Source organism: Schistocerca nitens, chromosome 1 (assembly GCF_023898315.1).
Source record: "Schistocerca nitens isolate TAMUIC-IGC-003100 chromosome 1, iqSchNite1.1, whole genome shotgun sequence".
In the NCBI taxonomy this organism is placed as follows: domain Eukaryota; kingdom Metazoa; phylum Arthropoda; class Insecta; order Orthoptera; family Acrididae; genus Schistocerca; species Schistocerca nitens.
In genome coordinates, this window is record NC_064614.1 from 746,266,043 (window position 1) to 746,291,327 (window position 25,285).

At 44.2% G+C, this 25,285-nt stretch overlaps 1 protein-coding gene across 1 annotated transcript in view; it reads right to left on the reverse strand.

Moving 5' to 3' along the window:
- The window catches only part of LOC126198283 (peroxidase-like), a 187,754-nt gene extending 165,666 nt beyond the window's left edge, over positions 1–22,088 (reverse strand). The window contains exons 1-2 of the mRNA XM_049934712.1: positions 22,024–22,088; positions 3,135–3,354 (exon numbers count right to left, since the gene is read on the reverse strand). Of these exons, the coding sequence (XP_049790669.1) occupies positions 3,135–3,354; positions 22,024–22,081 (278 nt within the window). The 5' untranslated portion in view covers positions 22,082–22,088. The remainder of the gene's footprint in view (positions 1–3,134; positions 3,355–22,023) is intronic.
- Positions 22,089–25,285: the final 3,197 nt, after the last annotated feature.

Here is a 25,285-nt window from a genome sequence, read left to right on the forward strand (position 1 = left end):
CATCATGTTGGCGGGCCACTTGCCTGGAACATGTAGTAGGGTTCGTCTTAACATCCTGTAGAACCCAATCCTCCAAATCTGTTGTTCGCAAAGTCCGCCGTCTCTCTGTATATTCGTCTGTCTGAAAGGACCCATGATCACACGAACGCCCGAAAAGGGCCTGAATTGTTGTGTAATGCGGTAGTCTGTGAGAGTACTTACTTCTGTATAGCCGTGATGCGTCTCGGCCGTTTGCATATGCTTAGACGTAAGCTTATCGGCTTATCCCCAATATGAATACCGGACCATTCTGCTGCTTACATTACGCTACGTCAGTCACACAACTCGCAACACACAAGGAATACAGGGCACGTAGTCAGAGAAACTGTCATTAATCAGCGTCATCTATCGTGACAACAATGCATTTTGGGGACACATGTTCATAGGACCTTTCTTCCTCCATTTACAGTCAAGAATCAGTGTCAACAGTTTGCCGATTTTATTAATGTTCACTCTGTATAGCAACTCTGCATCATATAAGTCAGCTGTTCTGCCATTATCGATTATAAATGTCACTCCAGAAATGGTAGTCGACATGAAAGATCCCAAATGAGTTTCTGATAGCGCAAGTAAGTCAGAATATGGTGTGCCAATAGGTCCCAATCAGCTGATAAACCAAAGGGTCACCTAACCTAGCGCATGTCCAAGCTGTACATTTCGAAAATACTCATCCCTGTGGTCTTCATTGTTGTATATTACCACCACACTGCTGCTTTCTGAACTGTGTTTCGATTTTCCTGCCCCCCCCCCCTCCCCTCCCCCTTGTCATCCATTGAATGAGGCCGTAAAGTCTCTTGTCACACCAGTTATTATTTTGTTGAAGCATATTGGTAATTTACCAGCGCAAAGTTGGTACATTTGATGGGCAGAACATTGCTTCTGACTGCAGATGTATCAGTTTATCTACGTTGTTCTTAATATATTATACGGAAATACTTACCTAATTATTGAACATTTATCTCTTTTTTTAATGTTGCAGCCTTTAGGTCCTTGTCCCGCCTATTTTTTAAACTTATCTGTGTACCTACGAATGGATGCATACGGTCACATGTAAAGCGAATCACTCCAGCTCTCTGCATCTCAACGAATGGCACGCTGTACGAAAACGCTCTTACATGACTAAGCCTGTTGCGTGTTTAACAGCGTGAAGAAGGCTCGATGCCTTATAAAGGATATTTGCAGCAATACACTGGCACACCGTCACGCCATGACACGCACTGGGTGCTGCCGTTCACTTGTTGGTCAGTGCCTGGCTAGTTACCAAAATCAGGGAAGTGTCTGGCAGACCAACTGTAAGAATTGTGTGTTGCATTGTGGTGCACAGTGCTGGTGATAACGACTAACGTATTTCTCGTCCAATTCCAAATTGAAATGTGTCCCATGGATAAAACAACATGAGTCATACGAGGTGCATTCAAGTTCTAACGCCTCCGATTTTTTTTCTAATTAACTACTCACCCGAAATCGACGAAACTGGCGTTACTTCGACGTAATCGCCCTGCAGACGTACACATTTTTCACAACGCTGACGCCATGATTCCATGGCAGCGGCGAAGGCTTCTTTAGGAGTCTGTTTTGACCACTGGAAAATCGCTGAGGCAATAGCGGCACGGCTGGTGAATGTGCGGCCACGGAGAGTGTCTTTCATTGTTGTAAAAAGCCATAAGTCACTAGGAGCCAGGTCAGGTGAGTAGGGAGCATGAGGAATCACTTCAAAGTTGTTATCACGAAGAAACTGTTGCGTAACGTTAGCTCGATGTGCGGGTGCGTTGTCTTGGTGAAACAGCACACACGCAGCCCTTCCCGGACGTTTTTGTTGCAGTGCAGGAAGGAATTTGTTCTTCAAAACATTGTCGTAGGATGCACCTGTTACCGTAGTGCCCTTTGGAACGCAATGGGTAAGGATTACGCCCTCGCTGTCCCAGAACATGGACACCATCATTTTTTCAGCACTGGCGGTTACCCGAAATTTGTTTGGTGGTGGTGAATCTGTGTGCTTCCATTGAGCTGACTGGCGCTTTGTTTCTGGATTGAAAAATGGCATCCACGTCTCATCCATTGTCACAACCGACGAAAAGAAAGTCCCATTCATGCTGTCGTTGTGCGTCAACATTGCTTGGCAACATGCCACACGGGCACCTGTGTGGTCGTCCGTCAGCATTCGTGGCACCCACCTGGATGACACTTTTCGCGTTTTCAGGTCGTCATGCAGGATTGTGTGCACAGAACCCACAGAAATGCCAACTCTGGAGGCGATCTGTTCAACAGTAATTCGGCGATCTCCCAAAACAGTTCTCTCCACTTTCTCGATCATGTTGTCAGACCAGCTTGTGCGAGCCCGAGGTTGTTTCAGTTTGTTGTCACATGATGTTCTGCTTTCATTAAACTGTCGCACCCACGAACGCTCTTTCGACACATCCGTAACTCCATCACCACATGTCTCCTTCAACTGTCGATGAATTTCAATTGGTTTCACACCACGCAAATTCAGAAAACGAATGTTGCACGCTGTTCAAGTAAGGAAAACGTCGCCATTTTAAGTATTTAAAACAGTTCTCATTCTCGCCGCTGGTGGTAAAATTCCATCTGCCGTACGGTGCTGCCATCTCTGGGACGTATTGACAATGAACGCGGCCTCATTTTAAAACAATGCGCATGTTTCTATCTCTTTCCAGTCCGGAGAAAAAAAATCGGAGGCCTTAGAACTTGAATGCACCTCGTATAGTCGCCTCCAAGTTGCAAACGTTAGAAAGTGTACTAGGAATCAAGTAAAGTCTATTTTTTCCTTCTTCTTTCCAGTGTCAGAACTGTGTCTTTGACTACCTTGTACATATGGCTCTGACATTTTTGGTCAGGACTGAAAATTGAATTATTTTTTCAAAGTTAAGGCCAATATGCTCGTGAATGTTTGATTAACATTTGGTGTCAGGTTGGATGTCTCTAACTAGCATTCGGTAAATCTGCACCGTTATTAGGCTAGAAAGTTACTCTCTGAGGTAACTTGATTCTAGGAACAGCTTGGAGCAAGAGCTGCTGTGGCGACTGAAAAATCTTTAGTAAGATGTGAGGTGTGAGAGGCAGACATGTACACTCACAGGCTGGAGATGTGGGCGACCAGCTGCCTGGCTCGCCTCCTGATGTTGGCGGCGCGCTGCAGCAGCTGGCGCACCTCCGGGGAGTCCGGCAGCGCCTGGTGGCCGGCAAACACCAGGCCGTCAGCAGTGTCCAAGCTCGCCGCAGACCGCGCCGACACCGCGTCCTCGGGCTCCTCTTCATCATCAGTCCATGCCAGCCGCGACAGCTTCTCAACGTCAGCTGCACGTACAGGAAACGAACAACTTGCTGGAATCCTAACTCTCAACAGAATATCAACATAGCTCACCGGACGCCATATAGCCATTCCCTTAAAAGAGCACACCCGTCGCTGTGGACCAGTGGTTCCCAATCTGGGGATAATTCCCCTCTGAGGGCTAAAATGAAATTTTCTGAGGGATAAAAACTAAACGATTAGATTCTGTTTCACTCACGAAACTAAATTATTTTCAAATAATTATTGCTATTATCGTCATTTTGTAGGAATCTAATATTGATTATATAAGTTAGCAATAATTACTTTTTCGCAATTAATACTATGGTGGTTACAGCTTCTTCACATAGTCCATTCACTAAACACATATGCTGTGCTTCGTCCAGCACACCGCTGATGATAAAAGTAAGACATATACACTGAAGCACTAAAGAAACTGGTATAGGCATGCGTATTCAAATACAGAGATGTGTAAACAGGCAGAAAACGGCCCTGTGGTCGGCAACGCCTATATAACACAGGAAGTGTCTGGCTCGGTTGTCAGATCGGTCGCTGGTGCTACAATGATAGATTATAAATATTTAAGTGAGTTTGAACGTGATATTATAAAGGACGCACGAGCGATGGGACACAAAATCTACGAGATAGCGATGAAGTGCGCATTTTCCCATACGACCATTTCACGCGTGTACTGTGAATATCAGGTACATACACATACATTTATCCTTTTTCCATAGATCATGAATACGAGATTTCGTAATGATGTGGAATGTGTCACTTTAACATAAGTTTCCTTTGCACAAAATAATTTATTTATTTGCAGTTACTGCTTCATATCTAAGAATTCATCTATTGAGCAGAAGGAGTTGTCATTTAGAAATTCTTTTAATTTGCTTTTAAATGTTGGTTGGCTATCTGTCAGACTTTTAATACTGTTTGGCGAATGACCAAACATTTTTGTGGCACCTTAATTCACCCCTTTCTGTGCCAAAGAGAGATTTAATCCAGAATAGTGAATATCATCCTTTCTTCTAGTATAGTAGCTATACACTTCGCTGTTATTTTTGAAGTGGGACGGGTTATTAATGGAAAAAATCGTAAGTAAATATATGTATTGCGAAAGTACTGTGAATATCCCGAGTTCGTTAAGTAAATGTCTCCAAGGTGATCTTGGGTGGGCTCCAGCTATTATTCTGATTAAACGCTTTTGTGCAATGAATACTTTCTCTCTTAGCGACGAATTGCCCCAAAATATGATGCCATATGAATGCAGTGAACGAAAATAGGCATAGTAGGCTAATTTACCGATATGTTTACCACCAAAATTTTCAGCAACCCTAGTAGCATAAGTAGCTGAATCTAACCATTTCAGCACATCATCAATGTGGTTCTTCCAATTCAATTTCTCATCAGTGCACACACCCAGAAATTTTTAGTATTCTGCCTTAGCAGCAGACTTCCGTTCATAGTCTATATTTATCAATGGTGTTATGCCATTTACTGTACACAATTGTATAAACTGTGTTTTCTCCAAATTTAGTGAGAGTCCATTTGCAGAGAACTACTTAATAATTTTCTGAAAGACATTATTTTCAATTTCTTCAGCTGATTCTTGTTTCTTGGGTGTGATTACTATACTTGTAATATCAGGAAAAAGAGCTAGCTTTACATCTTCATGAATACAGAGTGGCAGGTCGTTAATATATATAAGAACAATAAGGGACCCAAGACTGAACCCAGTGGGACACCATTCTTGATACCTCCCCAGTTAGAGGACTCTGCTTGCTTTTGCAGACTACCTGTACTGTTAATTTCAGCCTTTTGCATTCTTCCAGTTAAGTATGAATTAAACCATTTTTACACTGTCCCACTCATACCACAATACTTAGGCTTATCTAGAAGAATTTCATGATTCACACAATCAAAAGCCTTTGAGAGATCACAGAATATCCAAATGGGTGATGTTCAGTTATTCAATGTATTTAATATTTGATCAGTGAAAGCATATATAGCATTTTCTGTTGAAAAGCCTTTCTGAAAACCAAACAGACATTTTGTTAGTAGTTCATTTTTACAAATATGTGATGCTACTCTTGAGTACATAACTTTTTCAAGAATTTTGGATAAAGCTGTCAGAAGTGAGATCGAGCAGTCGTTGTTAGCATCAGATCAATCCCCTTTATTATGCAATGTTTTAACAATAGCATACTTCATTGTATCTGGAAAAATGCCCTCTTGCAGTGAGCTACTACATATGTGGCTGAGAATCCTACTTATTTGTTGGGAACAAGCTTTTAGTATTCTGTTGGAAATGCCATCAATTCCATGTGAGCTTTTACTTTTGAGTGAATTTATTATATTCCTAATTTCAGTAGGAGAGGTGGGTTGAATTTCAATTTCATCAAACTGCGTAGGTACTGCCTCTCCCATATACTGCTCCGCATTTTTTAATGAATAACTTGATCCTATTTTATCTGCCACACTTAAAAAATGATTATGAAAAATGCTTTCTACTTCTGATTTCTGGTTAACAAACTTTTCATTGTGTTTGATAAAAATACAGTCTTCCTGTGCTCTCGGTTGCCCTGTTTGCCTTTTCACAATATTCCAAATCGTTTTAATTTTATTATCAGAAGTGCAAATCTCAGATATAATGCAGATACTTGTGGACTTCTGGACAAGTGTCTGGCGCAGTTGTTAGGTCGGTCACTGCTGCTACAATGGCAGGTTATCAAGATTTAAGTGAGTTTGAACGTCGTGTTACAGTCGGCGAACGAGCGATGGGACACAACATCTCCGAGGTAGCGACGAAGTGGGGATTTTCACGTACGACCATTTCACGAGTGTACTGTTAATATCAGAAATCAGTTAAAACATCAAATCTTCAATATTTGCGGCCGGAAAATGATCCTGTGAGAACGGGACCAACGACGACTGAAGAGAATCGTTCAGCGTGACAGAAGTGTAACCCTTCCGCAAATTACTGCCGATTTCAATGCTGGGCCATCAACAAGTGTCAGCGTGCGAACCATTCAACTAAACATAATAGATATGGACTTTTGGAGCCGAAGGCCCATGGTGTATACTTGATGACTGCACGACACAAAGCTTAACGCCTCGCCTGGGTCCGTCAACAACGACACTGGACTAATGATAACTGGAAACATTTCAAATTGTATCGAGCGTATGAACGTGTACGGTATGGAAACAACCTCATGAATCCATGATCCCTGCGTGTCAATAGGGAACTGTTCAAGCTGGAGGAGACTCTGTAGTGGTGTGGGATATGTGCAGTTGGAGTGATATGGGACCTCGGATACGTCTAGATACGACTCTGACCGGTGAGACGTACGTAAGCATCCTGTCTGATCACCTGCATCCGTTCATGTTCATTGTGCATTCCGACGGACTTGGGCATTTCCAGCGGGACAATGCGACTCTCCACACGTCCAGAATTGCTACAGAGTGGCTTGAGGAACACTCGTATGAGTTTAAGCACTTATTCTGGCTGCCAAACGCCCCATAAATAAGCATATCTGTGATTCAAAGTGCCGTTCAGGAGAGGTCTCCACCCCTTATACTCTTACGGGTTATGGACAGCCCTGCAGGATTCATCGTGTCAATTCCCTGCAGCACAACTTCAGACATTAGTCGAGTCCATGCCACGTCTTACTGAGGCACTTCTGCTCGCGGGGGCCCTACACGATATTAGGCAGGTGTACCAATTTCTTTGGCTCTTCGGTGTAGTACTTGCAGGAGACCATAAACTGTTTCATTACTTGCTTAGAAGCAGAGAAATTAATTAAATGACAGCACGAGACAGCGGTAACTACATATGGGCTACTGTAGTGCTGCATACAGTCTCATTATTACTATTACTATTATTACTCGTATTATTGTTAGGATGGTTAGACACAAAGCATTAACAGCTTGAAGTCGTCCAATTTCTGCCAGTTCAGAATAAGGAGTGCAGCAATGAAGTGATTTACGAACAGTAATTATAGTGCACACATCTGAACTTGTTTCATCTTGAATGGTGTTGCAGCATGCAGGTGAAGCAGGTACTCAATGTAGAGGAGAAATGCAGGGGAAGCATGTTCTGTATCAAGTGTGTATGTACCCTCACTTTGTATAGTTAGCTATGTGTTCTCACTGTGTATAGTTAGCTATGTGTTCAGAGGAGTTCTGGGTAGCACTTCATTCCTTCATCACCTTTTCACACTCACAGACACACATACACACACACACACAAAACTAAACATTATTCATATTTCATCATTTTAAAAATAAAAGTGTTCCAAGATAGGTCTTTTATTCTACAATTTAGTTAGATGCTGAATTTGGAGATAAAATGGGGGAGGGGGTCAACAGATGGCAGGGGGGGGGGAGGGCGCGGGTGTTAGCTGATATCTGATTGTACGTAAGGGTAAAGGTCTAAGAAAGGTTAGGAACCACTGGTGTAGATGTAGTACACTTTATGTGGTTCTGGAGCACTGACGTAAGTCATGCAAGGAAATTGCGTGCACTTCGATTCGGTTGGGCGGAAGATGGGCCGACCTGGAGACGTCACAGAATGGCATAAGGAACTATCCTGTCAGGGCGCCCACGACCACATCGAAAGTCAAGATACCCGATTTGTTGCCGCTTCAACGCAGACTGTCCAGTATGTCTACAAGGCATGTTTACCACTCACAGTCATATAACATCATCCTAAACATATCCTCACCGACAGGGACTGGAGTCAACTGCCACACCTTGTCACTAACATTCGGTTTCAAATGAGACAGAAACTGTCGCTGCCATAGAATGCAGTCCCATCTCCATCAGTTTCCGAGTGAAGATAACGAAGGGAAGTACAACGCACATTCGGAGCTGGGTACCTCGGAAAAGGTCATTGCTCACAGTGGTATATAATGCTGAACGTCTCCAGTGACCCAGACAACACACAAAATGGAGAAGAATATTGTGGTTGGATGAGTCCTGACTTTACTTCTCAAATAACCCAAGGCGTCGAGCGCACTGGTGAGCCATTGAGGTGCTTAACTTTGTAGGGTGTAGTTCATGTGAGAGGTGTTTTCCTTATCGTGACTTGGGTCCACTTATTCAGATTACCGTGAACATGAACAGAGTTGTTCAGTTCACCTTATTAATGAGCAACTGTCTCGTTTACTTCCACTACCGCATGATAAATATGCTGTGGATACTCCCATCTTCCAAGACGACAGCATTCGTGTTCACGAGGCTGAAAGCATTGGTTTGACGAGCACTCAGGCACCTTACCACACTCTGACTATCCCCTACGTCGCCTGATCACAATCCCACAGAAAAAGTGTTAGGCTATTTGAAAAGGGGGATTAACATGGCAATTAATATCCTTACAATTTGGTAGCTCTACGGGATCTAATGAGTGGCTTCAGCTGGACGTGTCTTCCTCGCTGAATCAAGGACATTTTGAGGGCTACAGCTGGTATTACACCGAATTTGCGTGATGTTTTCTATGGATGACTAGTATTTTGTCCAGTATGCAGATCTTTTAGACCAAAAATTTCTTTCAAGATAAGTTCTACATGAGTGGCATTCTGCCACATGGGCAGGTCTTTTCCTCTGGACATGTGCCCTGTACAGTGAAGAGGTGGCTACTGTTCGAAACACGGTACTTGCCCAGCTGTGTTCGTAACGTCCAGTGAGTAACTACCGTGTAGTAGTCAGACGCTATAATTCTGCAAGCAGTGAGTGAGGCGTTCCTGTGCATATGCAAATATCGCTGCAGACGCTTCTGTGGATTCCGTGGGTTTCTTTATGTACCCGTTGGAGACAGTTTCTTAGTTTCTGGTAGTTTTGTTGGCAACTTCGCACTCACAAATAGTTTGTCGATGTCTGAAATCGGTAAAGAAAATAAGAATTCCATCGTGGAAGGATGGGAACCGATGCTCATATGCTGAGGAAAAATCTCAAGTAAATGAGTGAAGCATTAAGAATGAAAATCTATAGAATTGACTTTCGACAGTTCATGTGTTTAATTGATGATTAATTCAGTTAAGCTGCACAATTATTGTAAATACAGCACTTCACTTCTCAGTCCCATATTCGTCACTGTTCAGCTCTAAGGGACTTTTTGGCTTGGGGAAACCAAGCTATTTCTGGAGCTCATCAGCGCCTGAACTCTTCCGAGGTTGACTGATTTTCCTGTAACAAAACTGTTCGCTCCGCGATCGTAGCGTTTCGACTGCTAGACATGCGACAGAATAAATTGCAACAGCTTGTAAGAATGTCAGATGGCGTCAACGTTACAAATCGAACTGCAGACATTGACTTGCGTGCCATAGTGAAAGTAAGACAGCTGATGTATGCTGCCTGGACTCGGTAACTCATGTTGCGCATGCATAAAAGGCACTTTCCTCCAAGTGCGGTTCCCATTGAAGTGATAGAATATGCGATGATACCTGATGCGATTCGTGATACAATGCAGAAACAACCCATATAGAAACTTAGTTCAAGCGACTTGACTGATTCAGACTGGGACAACAGTGAAACAAAGCGGTCATGTGTTTCTGTCACATCACTCGGCGCAACATGAAGTGCTGGTCGCTCCATGCAACAGTGTCACCCGAGGGATAGACAGAGGAGGGGAAAACCAAATTTTAAGTAAGCCGATTTTTCTGAAAAGAGACGGCTATCTGCGAATAAAGTAAAGCTATATCCGTCTGTCTACTTAGTCTCTCAGTAAATCTTTCATTATTTGCATAAAAATTAAAAACCATTGGTCTTAGGTTCACTTCTGTTCTCCACTATGCATTCTTTCTCATTCAATTCTAAGGAAACTATTCACTGAAAAAAAAAGATTTTTTCACATCTTATAGTATCGCATCATAACTCCATAATGAACTGGATTTATTTTCGCTGGTGATGCTTCAGCATTAAGTGGCACATATTTTGAAAAGCTTACAATGAAAAACGTAGTCCATCACAAGTTTCCTTTTGATGGATTTTATATCTTACATTGCTGCATACGAGATGTTGCTAATACACTCCTGGAAATGGAAAAAAGAACACATTGACACCGGTGTGTCAGACCCACCATACTTGCTCCGGACACTGCGAGAGGGCTGTACAAGCAATGATCACACGCACGGCACAGCGGACACACCAGGAACCGCGGTGTTGGCCGTCGAATGGCGCTAGCTGCGCAGCATTTGTGCACCGCCGCCGTCAGTGTCAGCCAGTTTGCCGTGGCATACGGAGCTCCATCGCAGTCTTTAACACTGGTAGCATGCCGCGACAGCGTGGACGTGAACCGTATGTGCAGTTGACGGACTTTGAGCGAGGGCGTATAGTGGGCATGCGGGAGGCCGGGTGGACGTACCGCCGAATTGCTCAACACGTGGGGCGTGAGGTCTCCACAGTACATCGATGTTGTCGCCAGTGGTCGGCGGAAGGTGCACGTGCCCGTCGACCTGGGACCGGACCGCAGCGACGCACGGATGCACGCCAAGACCGTAGGATCCTACGCAGTGCCGTAGGGGACCGCACCGCCACTTCCCAGCAAATTAGGGACACTGTTGCTCCTGGGGTATCGGCGAGGACCATTCGCAACCGTCTCCATGAAGCTGGGCTACGGTCCCGCACACCGTTAGGCCGTCTTCCGCTCACGCCCCACCATCGTGCAGCCCGCCTCCAGTGGTGTCGCGACAGGCGTGAATGGAGGGACGAATGGAGACGTGTCGTCTTCAGCGATGAGAGTCGCTTCTGCCTTGGTGCCAATGATGGTCGTATGCGTGTTTGGCGCCGTGCAGGTGAGCGCCACAATCAGGACTGCATACGACCGAGGCACACAGGGCCAACACCCGGCATCATGGTGTGGGGAGCGATCTCCTACACTGGCCGTACACCACTGGTGATCGTCGAGGGGACACTGAATACTGCACGGTACATCCAAACCGTCATCGAACCCATTGTTCTACCATTCCTAGACCGGCAAGGGAACTTGCTGTTCCAACAGGACAATGCACGTCCGCATGTATCCCGTGCCACCCAACGTGCTCCAGAAGGTGTAAGTCAACTACCCTGGCCAGCAAGATCTCCGGATCTGTCCCCCATTGAGCATGTTTGGGACTGGATGAAGCGTCGTCTCACGCGGTCTGCACGTCCAGCACGAACGCTGGTCCAACTGAGGCGCCAGGTGGAAATGGCATGGCAAGCCGTTCCACAGGACTACATCCAGCATCTCTACGATCGTCTCCATGGGAGAATAGCAGCCTGCATTGCTGCGAAAGGTGGATATACACTGTACTAGTGCCGACATTGTGCATGCTCTGTTGCCTGTGTCTATGTGCCTGTGGTTCTGTCAGTGTGATCATGTGATGTATCTGACCCCAGGAATGTGTCAATAAAGTTTCCCCTTCCTGGGACAATGAATTCACGGTGTTCTTATTTCAATTTCCAGTAGTGTATATGGAAATTATTTTTAGTGCTGGAAGGAGAGCCGTACCTGTTTCCAGTCTTCAGTACAGATCTGATATACAGAGTGTTAGGTGTATAGGTACATATATTGTGATAATTTGAACCTTAATATGCAGCCACTTCACTGTCTGGTTGTTTTTCACCTGCATCTAACAGTCTTCCTACAAATACATATCATAATTTACCACCTGATGTTTTCTGAACGGCCTCAACTGCGTCGTGAAGTGGACTAGGTCTGTCACTATATTCTATTAACTGTACATCCACACTTCAATAACTGACCTGCTGTTCGGGGGAAAATAAACACTAATGGCTTGCTTATGCCACACCTACTTGGAGGTACTAAACAACCTAAAAACATACTCCTCATAACAGCTACAATTATTAAACTGCAAATTATGTAAATGCTGATGTAATGTCGTTCAGAACAGTGTGCTCAGTCATCAGTAGAAAAAAAAAATGGTTCAAATGGCTCTGAGCACTATGGGACTCAACTGCTGAGGTCATTAGTCCCCTAGAACTTAGAACTAGTTAAACCTAACTAACCTAAGGACATCACAAACATCCATGCCCTAGGCAGGATTCGAACCTGCGACCGTAGCGGTATTGCGGTTCCAGACTGCAGCGCCTTTAACCGCACGGCCACTTCGGCCGGCATCAGTAGAAATATCTGCACTTACACCTCTGACGCCCTGTATAGGTGAAGGTTGTCCTCCATGAGGTCAGCAGTGACACATCAAACATGAGCGTGGAGCAGTCTCATGTTTCTCTTTCTCACATGGTAATGTTGCCAATACAAGCTGAAGCATTCACTCACGTTTGTGCTTTCAAGCTGGGTAGATGTCTCCACCTGTGCAGAGTTCACCGCCCACTGCTACACAGATCCAGCAACGTCTCTCCTGGATACACGTAAAGCTAAGTGGAATCATATGCTACCTTGTGAAATTGAACAGTTGCAGAAATTCCTTCTTGTGATGAGTAGCTTCTCAAAAGCAGAAACAGTATGTCAAAATTTTTGTCATGCTTTGTCAGAACAGCTGATACTAGTTGTGTAAAAAGTTAAAACTGTCTGGATTAATTTGGTAGAATTCGTGAAATTTGTGTTCATCTTGAGAGAGACCACAAAAAACCACTGCGAAATTACATTATATATGCGCAGTATGGTATTAGTGCACCCATTACTTCCTTTTCTTTATCGGTTTTTGGAGCTGTAAATAATGATAAACAATAATAAAGTCCTCTTCAGAGGTGCTCATCATTCCAACAGAGGCAGATTCGTGCAGTCTGTAGCTGGTCGAATCAGTCCAGCTGAAACACAAGTGTCGCATGGATAACCATCGCGATCTTTATTGCAACGTGTCGTACTGCGTATTGTGAGCGGGGACTGAGCCTTGCCGTGCACATCAATGCTCACGCAGCAAACGTCTCGTGGTGTGACCGTACCTCACTTCTCCGACATAAAGGGCTCAGCTTTGTCGCGTGCCCCGTTTGACACAACACGGGGGTAAACCGGCACCGGCTGGAACCATGCACTGTTTGAGAATTGAAACTAAAACACTGCACAAGGCACCACCAATGATGCGCAGTCTTGCCCTGAGCTGGGGGCTGTATTCAGATTTTAAACGATCTCATTCCAAGATTTCACGGTACAGAGCCAGAAAACACAGATCATTCACCTGACAAACCTAGCCCCAGAACTTAAACCCGCCATTCAAGATTGGTTTTCGAGCGAATGGCGTACACTTACCTTGGCTGTCAGTTCCTCTAACAACCAGAATGCAAGGAAAAAAAAAGAGATCCGTGTAGCCTCAAAAATATCTTACTTATTCTACTTACAGACTTGACTCAAGTACGGAATTGTTATATTAATTGAGAAAAAGGCATCGTTTAGCATTGTTGACTGATATATCCCACGGGGTGGGTTCAGCCGCTCATCGGAAAGGGTATTCTTCCTCCATATACACTGATCCCTTTCCTTGCCGATATGTGAGAGTTGTTCTGTATGTTTAATAGTGGAGTGTAGGTGAGTGTAATGGATGCGTGTGTAGCGTAACGCTTTATTTGTGTTGTGTAAGGATGATCAGAGAACCCAGTACCGCCACATAGCCTACTTCTCTCGAAAAGCACCAAGGGGAGCCACCGAGTTTAACGTCCCCATTAGACGCATGGATCACCATCAACTGTGTCACAAGCCCTCAGTTCATGAGACACTGCACAGAGGTTTGAAGTTTAATCCAGGACTTTGGCTCAACGACTGGTGATCAGTGACTTTACACCACCGTATCTCCTCACCTTGCCGCCAAATTATTGGCCATGTAAATACCATCCTTCACCAGGATTCGGAACGGCTGAACACCGAGTCCTTCACCACTGCACAGACGTGGGTGAGAAACTTCGGCTATAGAGCTGGATAACTAATTAAGGGGGGATGTGGTCGAAAAGGAAGCGCGACAGCACTAGCATAGTGTCAGGAAGAACTCATATTGGACTGGAAAACTGAGATATATTGTGCTACAACTATCTGCATTTAATTAAACAAACAAGAATTTTGCACAGAAATAGACGGAAAAGAATACACTGGTCTTGATCACTTGGTTTCACAGCTAAAAAAACATACGAGGTGCGACAATAAAGTAATGAGACTGATTTTCTGTGCAAGATGTGTCAACTGTGCAGGCTTGCCTAGGCGCAATATCTTTGACGTTGGTCTATAAGCTGCTTCTAATCCAAGCACCACATCGATGCAACTGCTGAGTCGTGAGTTGTGCTGTAATACGTTAACACGTGTTTGTGTTTCTCGTCAAGTAAATGGAACCACATAATATAGTGCAACGGTATGCCATTTCTTTTTGCGTTAAATTGTGTGAAAACGCGACGACAACTTACGGTAAGCTTCAGTAGGGTTTTGGAGAGGAGATTATGTCAAGAGCTCTAGTTTTTCGTTGGCATAAAATGGTTAGTGAAGGTAGAACGAATGTTGAAGATTAAGACCGCAGTGGACGACCATCAACCTCACGGACGGATGCCAACTTGGCCAGGGTGCGTGAACTCATACGATCTGATCGAAGATTATCCATGAAAATGATTGCAGTAGAACTGGACATCAGTCGAGAAACGGTTCGTCTAATAATAACTGAAGATCTTGGTATGAGAAAGATTCACATTCTGCATCACGATAATGCGCCATTCCATACAGCTCTGTCAGTACAGCAACTTTTAACCTCAGAACAAATTTCAGTACTACCACAGCCACCTTATTCACGAGATATCGCTCCGTGCGACCTTTTTCTATCTCCAAGAGTAAAAACGACGCTCAAGGGACACCATTTTCGAACAACACAAGATGTCCAAGAAGCTGTGACGAGGGTCTTGGAGGGTATTACAGAAGATGAGTTCCAGAAATGTTACCATCAATGGCAGATGTGCTGGAAAAAGTGTGGGCAATCAGAAGAGAACTACTTTGAAGGAGACAACACTGAACTTGACGAAAACGGTAGGCAACATTTTTTTCACATCAGTCTCATTACTTTATTGTTGCACCTCGTAAATTTTGAAAAAGTTGTTATCTGAGTACATTTTGATATTTTATGTAGAAACTATGGGGTTAAGAGGGCGAGCGAGATGAATGCCAGAAGTGAGGAGAGGCCTTTATAACAGATGACTAGGTGATTCACATCTGTAAATAGCATGGAGTACAATTCCTCCGATGCTACACAAAACAGGATCTCTTTCCTCGCGTTTCGCTCGTTAGAGGAACCGGTGGGCAGGGTAAGTTTATTGCCACGCTTTTTAACGCCACTGTAAACTATCAAAAAATTTCTCAAACATCACTTGTGTGTCATATTATTTGGCAGCGAGCGGCCTTGTTTGATGTGTTTGTCAAAGGGGCTGTGACTGACGTGTTTGAGAGAATTTTTGATTGACGGTCGGTTAGACAAGATGTCGGACGCTGTTGTGTTGATGTTTACCCGCACTCGTTCAGCGAGAAAGAGCTTTGTTTCAGTTGATCTGAGTGTATAGTGCGTTTCTACAATTGTGGTAACAACGATCAAGGATAAAAGCAAAAGATCACTGACAATTACGAAAATGGTGGATGTGTTGCGTCTTTCCCAGACTACGCACAGTATGCAGGCGAGGGTATAATAAAATTAGAAAAAGAAAGAGACGAAACTCTGGTTCTTAGCTGGGCGATGTATATTTTCTCACGTTGTGGTGTTTTAATAAACTTTCATTAGAGAACCACATACAAAAGGATACATTTTCGAATAACTGTGTCTTCTTTTTCAATGTGAATGCGAAGTAATTCTAACTAATCATTAAAAGTTTGACGCTCCGTAAGGAGTAAGTTGAAGCCATCAGGTTACCTCTAGCAGATTTTCATGGATATATTTATCTGATCGCTACCTGGGGCACCGCAAACAGGCAGCCAGGATTTTACATGGGGGAGTGGAGATTTGGTTTGTTAAAGAGGGCTTTAAAAAGACCCCTGTTTTTCATTTTTCTTAAAATTTGCATAAAGAACGATAAACCAATTTATTCGACAATGATCTTGGAGTTTTCATCAAGTGAAGAGATAATCTCGTTACTTAGGATTGCTGTATTTTGGCAAACCACTAAGAATCAGGCACGCTCCAGTCTCCCTTCAGCCTGCAGGGTTATTTTTCACTCTTCTTCTTTCAGTCTGGACTTGAGGCGATGAAGTGATCAGGAAGGGGCGAGCGCTAATTTTGGGGAAATCGTGATTGATGTCGACAGGGATTTTGGAATAAAGAGATCTCTTTTCGACAAAAAAGCTAGAACAAGTTTTGGTGGCGAAAGCGCAAAGCATACGGAATCATTCAGCGTTAGACTTTCGCAAATTTCCTTATTTACGTATGCTTCTCTCTCTTCTTGCAGTGTAAGAAAGATCATTTTCTGCGTTAAAGAATGTCGCTACAGACAAATGCATGAGCCTAAATGTGGAAAATTTGGATTATTATTTACTTATCATAGGGCTTTTAGTGCCGGGAGTCTACAAAGAAAATTTCGGCGCGCCTTCGATGCAGCTCTTTTGATTTAAGCAGAGGGGCTGCATCTTTAAGGGAATTGGAATCTTTCAGGAAAGAAAGGAATTCGGAAGGATTCAGTTGCGGCCTATTGTAAGGGACTGAAACTGATATATGCTAAATTGAAAATGAGAAACTAAAGAAAACCATTTTCAATGTTGCTGGCAGATGGCTCAAACCACCTCGCCTCCTGAATCCATGGACTGTTAGCTCAGCGACCCAAGACGCAGAGTTACCTCAAGTCGGTGGAGACTTTGGAAAAGCTGGTTGTACATTGTTTTAAAATAAAATAAAATGCATCACAACAAAAGACTTAATTCTGACTTTGCTTCTTTTTCATTTAATTGTGCGTATTTAGTCGTTTGATAGTGTATGAATGCACTCATACTTTAAGATTTAATTGCATATGGACTTTCTAGTTTCAGTTATTACAGTATTACAAGAGCATAAATAGATTTTGGATGAAAGGGGAAGGGAGAGATAAAGAGCACAATCGATTCGGACGAATTCAAGCAACCCGCTGGAAAAATCTTTTAGAAACCAACGATCTATAGAGCTTGGGCTACTAATGATAGAACATTGAGGAATTTTTTTAAAGATACGCAACCATCACCGTTTGGGCGATATTTTTGTTAATCAGAGTGAGTTTTGGACACACAGACGTATCCAAGTGTATTTTTATGCCCTTATTTTAATTTAATGTTATTTATAACGACATTTACGGCTCCGCTGCCTTGTGTAACGCTGAAATACAGCAACCCCGAAGCTCTACCAACTTCCAAATAATGAATCCAATGCCAACATTAGACTGCTATAGGTAGGTAATTAGGCTATTACAGCAGTACGTAGTTATCTTAATGCTAGCGGATGAAAATCGATTTTCCTCTTCTTTCTTGTTACAAGCTTATCCATAATTAGAAATTATCACAAAAGCACACAGCACAGAAACAATAAACGGTAGCACTTAACATTAAACACAACTGCAAATAAGAACTGAACTGACTAACGAAACAACAACTGAGCTCAAACAAAACTAACAACTTGTCTTGGCTAAAATAGGGACGGCCGATAGCCGATGTAGATAGTTCAGATCTATCGTTGGCCTTGCTGACTGTCAATAGTGCAGATTCTTTGTTTCGTCGTAAGAGTGAAAATTAAAGTATCTTTAATTTCGCTACATGGCAACTAGGTCGTGTGTAATTTGATACCATCGTACCATCCCTTTGGCTACAGCCATGAGCAGCATCATGTTTTCTTTTTGTATTTGATGCATGTACTGAAGACAACGCAAGACATGCTTTGTCTACATAAGTAGCAGTTCTCACTAGTGTCAAAATATTTCGTCACACGATTTGCAGAACGTGACAGAGGCTTCAAAAGTGAGGTTAAATTTGACAAACTTTGTCGCTACGTCTGCGCCCTTGTTTGAGAAGCCAGTGGATAGGAAACAGCGAATTTGACTAGCAAGTTTGATCGTTTACAGGGGACTTAAAGCCTACCGTGAATGGTTTGTTTAAGCATCTATAATGAGACTGCCTAACGAGTGTTTCCTGTAATCGGATTCTACGAACAGCGATATCACCGTGTTGACTCTAAACTATGAAATCCTTGCGATGAGCATCTTTACAGTCTGAGTATTGGTCCCTACTCAAGACATTCTGAACTACCGACCTATTCAGTACTGACAGTGGGTGCCGGGCTACCCTGGTAGCTGTGACAAATGGGCCACAGGCCACAGCTGCTCATCTCCTGCCTCAAAGGTGAGACAGCTACTCACGGAGGCATCATCTCTTTTAACTGATTCCAGACGGAATGATTTCGTTGCAAACGATTTATGGCGATGATAGGCTCCAAAAATAGCTTTTTTTCTACAAAGAAATAAGCTTCAAGAATGAAATATTTCACTCTGCAGCAGAGAGTGCACTGATAAGAAACTTCCTGGCAGATTAAAACTGTTAGTCGAACCGAGACTCGAGTTCGGGACCTTCACCTTACTAGGACAAATGCTCTTCCAAGTGAGCCCCCCTCTTCACAGCTTTACTGGCGCCAGTACCCCGTCTCCTACCTTCCAAACTTCACAGAAGCTCTCCTGCGAAAATTAAAAGACTTGCGGAAGCAGAGCTGTGGGGACAGGTCATGAGTTGTACTTGAGTAGCTCAGTTTGTAGACCAGTTGCCCGCGAAGGGCAAAGGTCCCGAGTTCGAGACTTGGTCCGGCACACATTTTTACTCTGCCAGGGAGCGTATCGGCACACATTCCGCTGCAGAGTGAAAATTTCATTCTGGAAACATCCCCCAGGCTGAAGCTAAGCCATGTCCCCGCAATAACGCAATATCCTTTCTTCCAGCAGTGCTAGTCTTGCAAACTTCGCAGGAGAGCTTCTGTGAATTCTGGAAGGTAAAAGACGGAGTACTGGCGGTAGTAAAGCTGTGAAGAGCGGGTATTAGTCGTGCTGGGGTAGTTCACTTGGCAGAGCACTTGCCTGCGAGATGCAAAGGTCCCGAGTTCGAGTTCGGTCCGGTACACAGATTTAATTAGCCTGGAAGTTTCAAATAAGCTGCCAACTGAACAGATGATTGGACGTGAGGAAAAATTGGACTAATAAATAAAATGGAATGTTTGCAATGTAATTACACAGCTTAACTGAATCAATTGCTTTAACTGAAAAACGAAGGTGCTATTAGAGTATTCCCACCAGTATCCTAAAAAAACGTCCATTTTGTTTTTGGTCATCAACCTTTTGACTGGTCGATATGGGCTGCCGCAAATTTCGTTCCTTTGTGGCATATAGTCCAGTCTCGTCTTCTCCTATAGTATTTGCGCTCTACAGTTCCCTCAACCATCATGGAAGTTTCAGTCTACGATTTAAAGCATGTCTTATCAGCCTGTCCATAATTCTTTGCAGTGTTTTGCACATATTCCTCTCCTTGCAGATTCCGCGGAGAAACTCCTCGTTTCTTACTTTTCAACTAATTTTCAACATAGTTTTCCAGTTTTTCTACGGTCCATATGTCAGTTCCAAACAATTCTGTGCCCCAAACGTAGATTCTCAGAAACGTTTTGGTAAAATTAAGGCAGATGTCTGATACTAGTAGAATTCTTTCAGCCAATTATACCCTATTCGACTACGCTATTCTGCTTTTTACGTCTTTGCTTCGTCTGTCACGTGTTATTTCGGTTCCAAGGTACCACAACTCCTGCGCTTCGTCCATTTCATGATTTCCAAGTTTGTTGTTAAGTTTATCGTTAAGTTCATTTCTGCTGTTCTTGATATGTCGTAAACCATCAAAAATCAACTCCATAGAGTTCCCTATGCAGTTTTTCACTCATTTATCTGCATTTTTTCTCAATGCATTAAACAGTAATTGCTGTTGTTTTTTACGGTGTAATCCCTACCATCTTCATTTCTTTCCACCTCGAATACACCACATTGCACAGTTGCTAACAAAACCAACAAAAACGAAGAACACACACCTACAGTCACGTACACAGCCAACCAGCAATGACGGAAATGTGTGACTGGCTGATCCGGATCTGCGGAGGAACGACGTATTTTTGCGACGCTGGCGCAAGTTGTGTCCGCAAACGTGTCGCAGGCTGCCTACGGAGCGACAATTAAGGAGCGTGCCACGTGGTGATGATGCTGTTTGGTTAGTGGGGCGCTCAACTGCGCGGTCATCAGCGCCCGTACAGATTCCAATTTTTACATTGTTCAATTTTTCAAGCAAACCAATCGAGCCACTATCACGAATGATGATGATGATGATGAAATGATGAGGACAACACAAACACCCAGTCCCTGGGCAGAGAAAATCCGCAACCCGGCCGTGAATCGAACCTGGGACCCCGTGATCCATAGACAGGACATCTTCTTGTAGCCCCTGTAAACGATCAAACATTCCAGAATGAATTTTCACTCTGCAGTGGAGTGTGGCTAATATGAAACTTCCTGGCAGATTGAAACTGTGTAATAGACAGGAGCACAGCATTGTGTGGTAGTGAAAAGTGGATTGTGGGAAAACGGAACAGGTGAGTATCGAAGTATTAGAGATGTGGGCTACAGACGAATGCTGAAAATTAGGTGGACAGATAATGTAAAGAATGAGGAAGTTCTGAACAGAATCGGAGAGGAAAGTAATATGTAGAAAACACTGACAAGAAGTAGGGACGGGATGACAACTGATGACTCAAAAAAAAAAAAAAAAAGGCGAACTCGAACCTGGGACCTTAGCCTTTTGTGGCTACGTGCTCTACCGAATGAGGTATCGAAACACGACTCAACGCCGGCCTCAAAGCTTTACTTCTTCCAATACCTTATGTTCCACCTTACAAATTTCACAGACGTTCTCTGGCATATATTTCAGGATTAGCAGTCCTGCAGGAATGGATGTCGATTTAGACTTGTTTGTAAGCTTCGCTGTTTCCCATCCACGGGTTTGTACATAAGCGCGCACATGAGCCAATAAAGTTCATCAAATTTAACCTCATTTTTGATGCAAATGTGACAACGTGCGTATCGCGTCGAGTAATATTTGACACTACTTTAACATTGTGTATAAAGAAGAAAAAGAAAACAAGATGATGGCTCATGGGATGGTTTGAATTGAGAGATAAATACATGCCTGAAAACTTGCTAAGAGATTTAGGAGGTTTATTAAAATAACTCAAGATGGGAACGTATACATCGCCTGTGGAAGAACCGGAGGGGTTCGATTTTTTGTTCAATTTTATTGGCTATGTTCACCCTAAAATACCGGTTTGCTTAATAACGTTTCCCTGCCCAAATTATGGCTGGGAAAGACGCAACACCTCTACCATTTTAGTAACTGCAAGTGCTCTTTTGTTTTTGTTTATACAATCTTTTGCTAAGTGAGATAAATTGTTATAAAAACGCTTTCTCGCTAAACATGTGCGGCAAAACATCAAACACAAACAACGTCCGACATCTTCTCAAATCGACCGTCTACCAAAATTTCTCACAAACAGATGCAGTCTATGTTTGACAAACACGTCAAAAAAAGCCTCACACAGTATAATAATTTGTGAAAGTAGTGAAGTTTAACAAACTGTTCGCTCGTTTACAAGCGCCTTTAGCTGAGGCACTGAGCAGGACCCTGCACTGTACTGTCACCACAGCTTTCCTTGCTATCAGATTGCAGTTACAGAACTCACCCTGTTTCAGCAGGTCTGCGCCAGGACAGGGGGTAGCGGCGCTGCGCACGGTCGCCATGGCGACCACGTTGGGCCCGCACACGCCGCCCCACGCCGCCGCCCCCGGCGCCGCCCCCGCAGCCGCCACCAGCACCGCCGTCACCGCCAGCAACATCCTGCAACACTGCGCACGCCGCCTGCGCTTGAGCCGCGCTCCGCTGGAAACGCGCCGCCGCCGACTGTTTTGGGAGTCCCGGCGCTCACCGGTCTTTATTTCACTCGGCGGACTGCCATTACAGCCGCGGAGGGACTTGCAGCTGGGCTGTTCACGTCCTTCTCCATTTCCTTTCTGTTTTCGACTGTCCCGAAGGGCATCCCGTCTCCCAAGCGGTCCTAGAGGTCGGTGTAACTGAACGGTAGGCATAAGGTGATAATCTCATATAAGCAAAATGTTGGTATGGGAGGGTAGGGGAATTCGATAGTGCGGGAAATATGTCACAACTTTGTATATTGTCATTTTCTAAACCAATTAACTCGTACAGAAAGTGGACAAAAATATGGAAACACCAAAAATAACGCCCCCCCCCCCTCTCAAGCCTAACACGGTGTAGGGAAACCGTTGGTATTCAAAACATCATCCAGTGGTCTCTAAATTTGTGAACGCAGGTCCTGCATGGCTTTCAAGGACATCTTACACCATTCTTCTTGCAAAATAGTGGCGAGTTCAGGTGACGATGATGCGGATGGACAGCGATAGCGCGCCCTTCTCCCGAAAGTAGACAACAAAGTCTCAATGATATTGAGATCTGGTGACTGATGGCCAGGAGAGACGAGACAATTGATGGTCGTGCTCTTAAAACCGGTCCTGGTTGACGCCGGCTGTATGAAACGGGGCACTGTTATCTTGGAACACGGCATCACCACTGGGGAACAAACATTGTACCATAGGATGGACCTGATCAGCCAGAATGATCAGATAATCCTTAGCAGTAATGCAGCCTGACCATGGGACCCATGCACAACCACGATATGGCTCCCTAGATCATCACAAAAACGCCCACATGTTCACTCTTGGGACATAAACTCGGCCACAAGTCGGAAACAGTGTGGACCAAAAGTTATCTGACCAAATGACATCTTTCCATTGCTCCCTTGTCCAAGTTTTGTGGGTTCGGCATTACGTTTTACTGTTACGTGCTTTACTTGGGGTTGTTTTTGGGGGAGGAGACCAGACAGCGAGGTCATCGGTCTCATCGGATTAGGGAAGGAAGAGGAAGGAAGTCGGCCGTGCCCTTTCAAAGGAACCATCCCGGCATTTGCCTGGAGCGATTTAGGGAAATCACGGAAAACCTAAATCAGGATGGCTGGACGCGGGATTGAACCGTCGTCCTCCCGAATGCGAGTCCAGTGTGCTAGCCACTGCGCCACCTCGCTCAGCCATTTGCTTTACTGATTAGTGGTTTTCTAATTACAACTCGTCCTGTAATTCCCTGCTTAGGGGGCTCCGTTCGCGTTGTTTTGGTGCTGATGTGGTTCACGAGTGTGACATTCAATTCTGCAGTTAGTTTTGCAGATGTTGTACCTTATTTTTCATCACAAGCCTTTCCAATGACCATAAGTCACGAACATTCAACCACATACTTCGTCCACGTTGCGACTTAGCAGATGGTGTTTTCCTGTTTTGCCTGTAGGCGGTATAAATCTTCGATATTGTGTCTCTTGAAACACAATTACATCGCCTGTCATGCTTACGAAGGCACCCACTACACGACAACATGATGCACTCACAATGACACAGAACGCTGTTCTGACCGCGATTGACATTGGAAAGTATTGAGAACATTGCACAAGTACTGTTCTTCGTGAAACGCAAGAGTGCAACCTACAGGCTTGGCTAGCATCTGCATTTATGTTCTAGCACGCATTTGTCGCGGTGATTCCATATTTCTGTCCCCCCTACCCCCACATATACAAATAGACTGACTGAAAAAGATCCGCCGGCCGCTGTGGCTGAGCGGTTCTAGGCGCTTCAGTCCGGATCCGTGCTGCTGCTACGGTCGCAGGTTCGAATCCTGCCTCTGGTATGGATGTGTGTGATGTTCTTCGGTTAGTTAGGTTTAAATAGTTGTAAGTCTAGGGGGACTGATGACCTCAGATGTGAAGTCCCATAGTGCTTAGAGCCATTTTTTGAAAAAGATCCCAGCACCAAACAATGATAAATTTAAAGCACTGAAATTTCGAGAATTCATTTGCATAGGTGACATATTTAAGAGATTAACACTGCAAGATAATAGGTTCGTCATTGTAAATGTGAAATGTTGGTACATTCATAACCGGTGTAACGGCCAAACTGTTGAATGCAAGCATGCAAACGCGCATGCATTGTGTTGTACAGGTGACGGATGACAGCTTGCGGAATGGAGTTCCATGCCTGTTGCACACGATCGGTCAACACATGGACGGATGACGTTGGAGCTGTCGTCGGTTGATATCTCATACGTGCTCGACTGATTGGAAAACACCTCTTGAAATGCTGTTCACTAATGTCAAACAGCTCGAATCGCCAGACTGACGTTCAAATTTGCAGTCAGGGTACGTAGGATGACCACGAGAGTGCTCCATCTGTCATATGAAATCCCACTCCAGACCGTAACTTCAGATGTAGGTCCAGTATTTCTAGCACGTAGATTGGTTAATTGCAGGCCCTGAATTGGCCTCCTCCTAACCAACACGCGCCCATCATTGGCAGCGAGGTAGAAGCAGCTTCCGTCAAAACACGCAGCAGACATCCACCCTGCCATCCAACGAGCTCTCGCTTGACACCAGTGAAGTCAGAAATGGTGGTGGTTTTGGGGACAGTGGAATGCACGATACAGTGCGTCTGGCTCGGAGCTGTGCTTGAAGTAACCGATTTGTAACAGTTCTTTGAGTCACTGAGCTGCCAACTGCTACTAAAACTGCTGCTGGAGATGCTGTTCGATGCGCCAGAGCCGTACATCGAACACGATGGTTCCCTCTCTTTAGAGACACGCGGCCTTCAGGGGTCTGGTATTCTTGCGAACGTACATTCTCGTGACCACCGCTGCCAACAATCATGTACAGCGGCTACATTCCTGCCAAGTCTTTCTGCAATATCGCAGAAGGAACACCCACATTATCGTAGCTCTATTACATGGCCTCGCTCAAAGTCAGTGAGGCATTGATAGTGGCGTCCTTGTCCCCCTAAAGGCATCCTTCACTAACATCAACTCATTATGTCGTTTCTCAAAGGTAACTAAAGCTC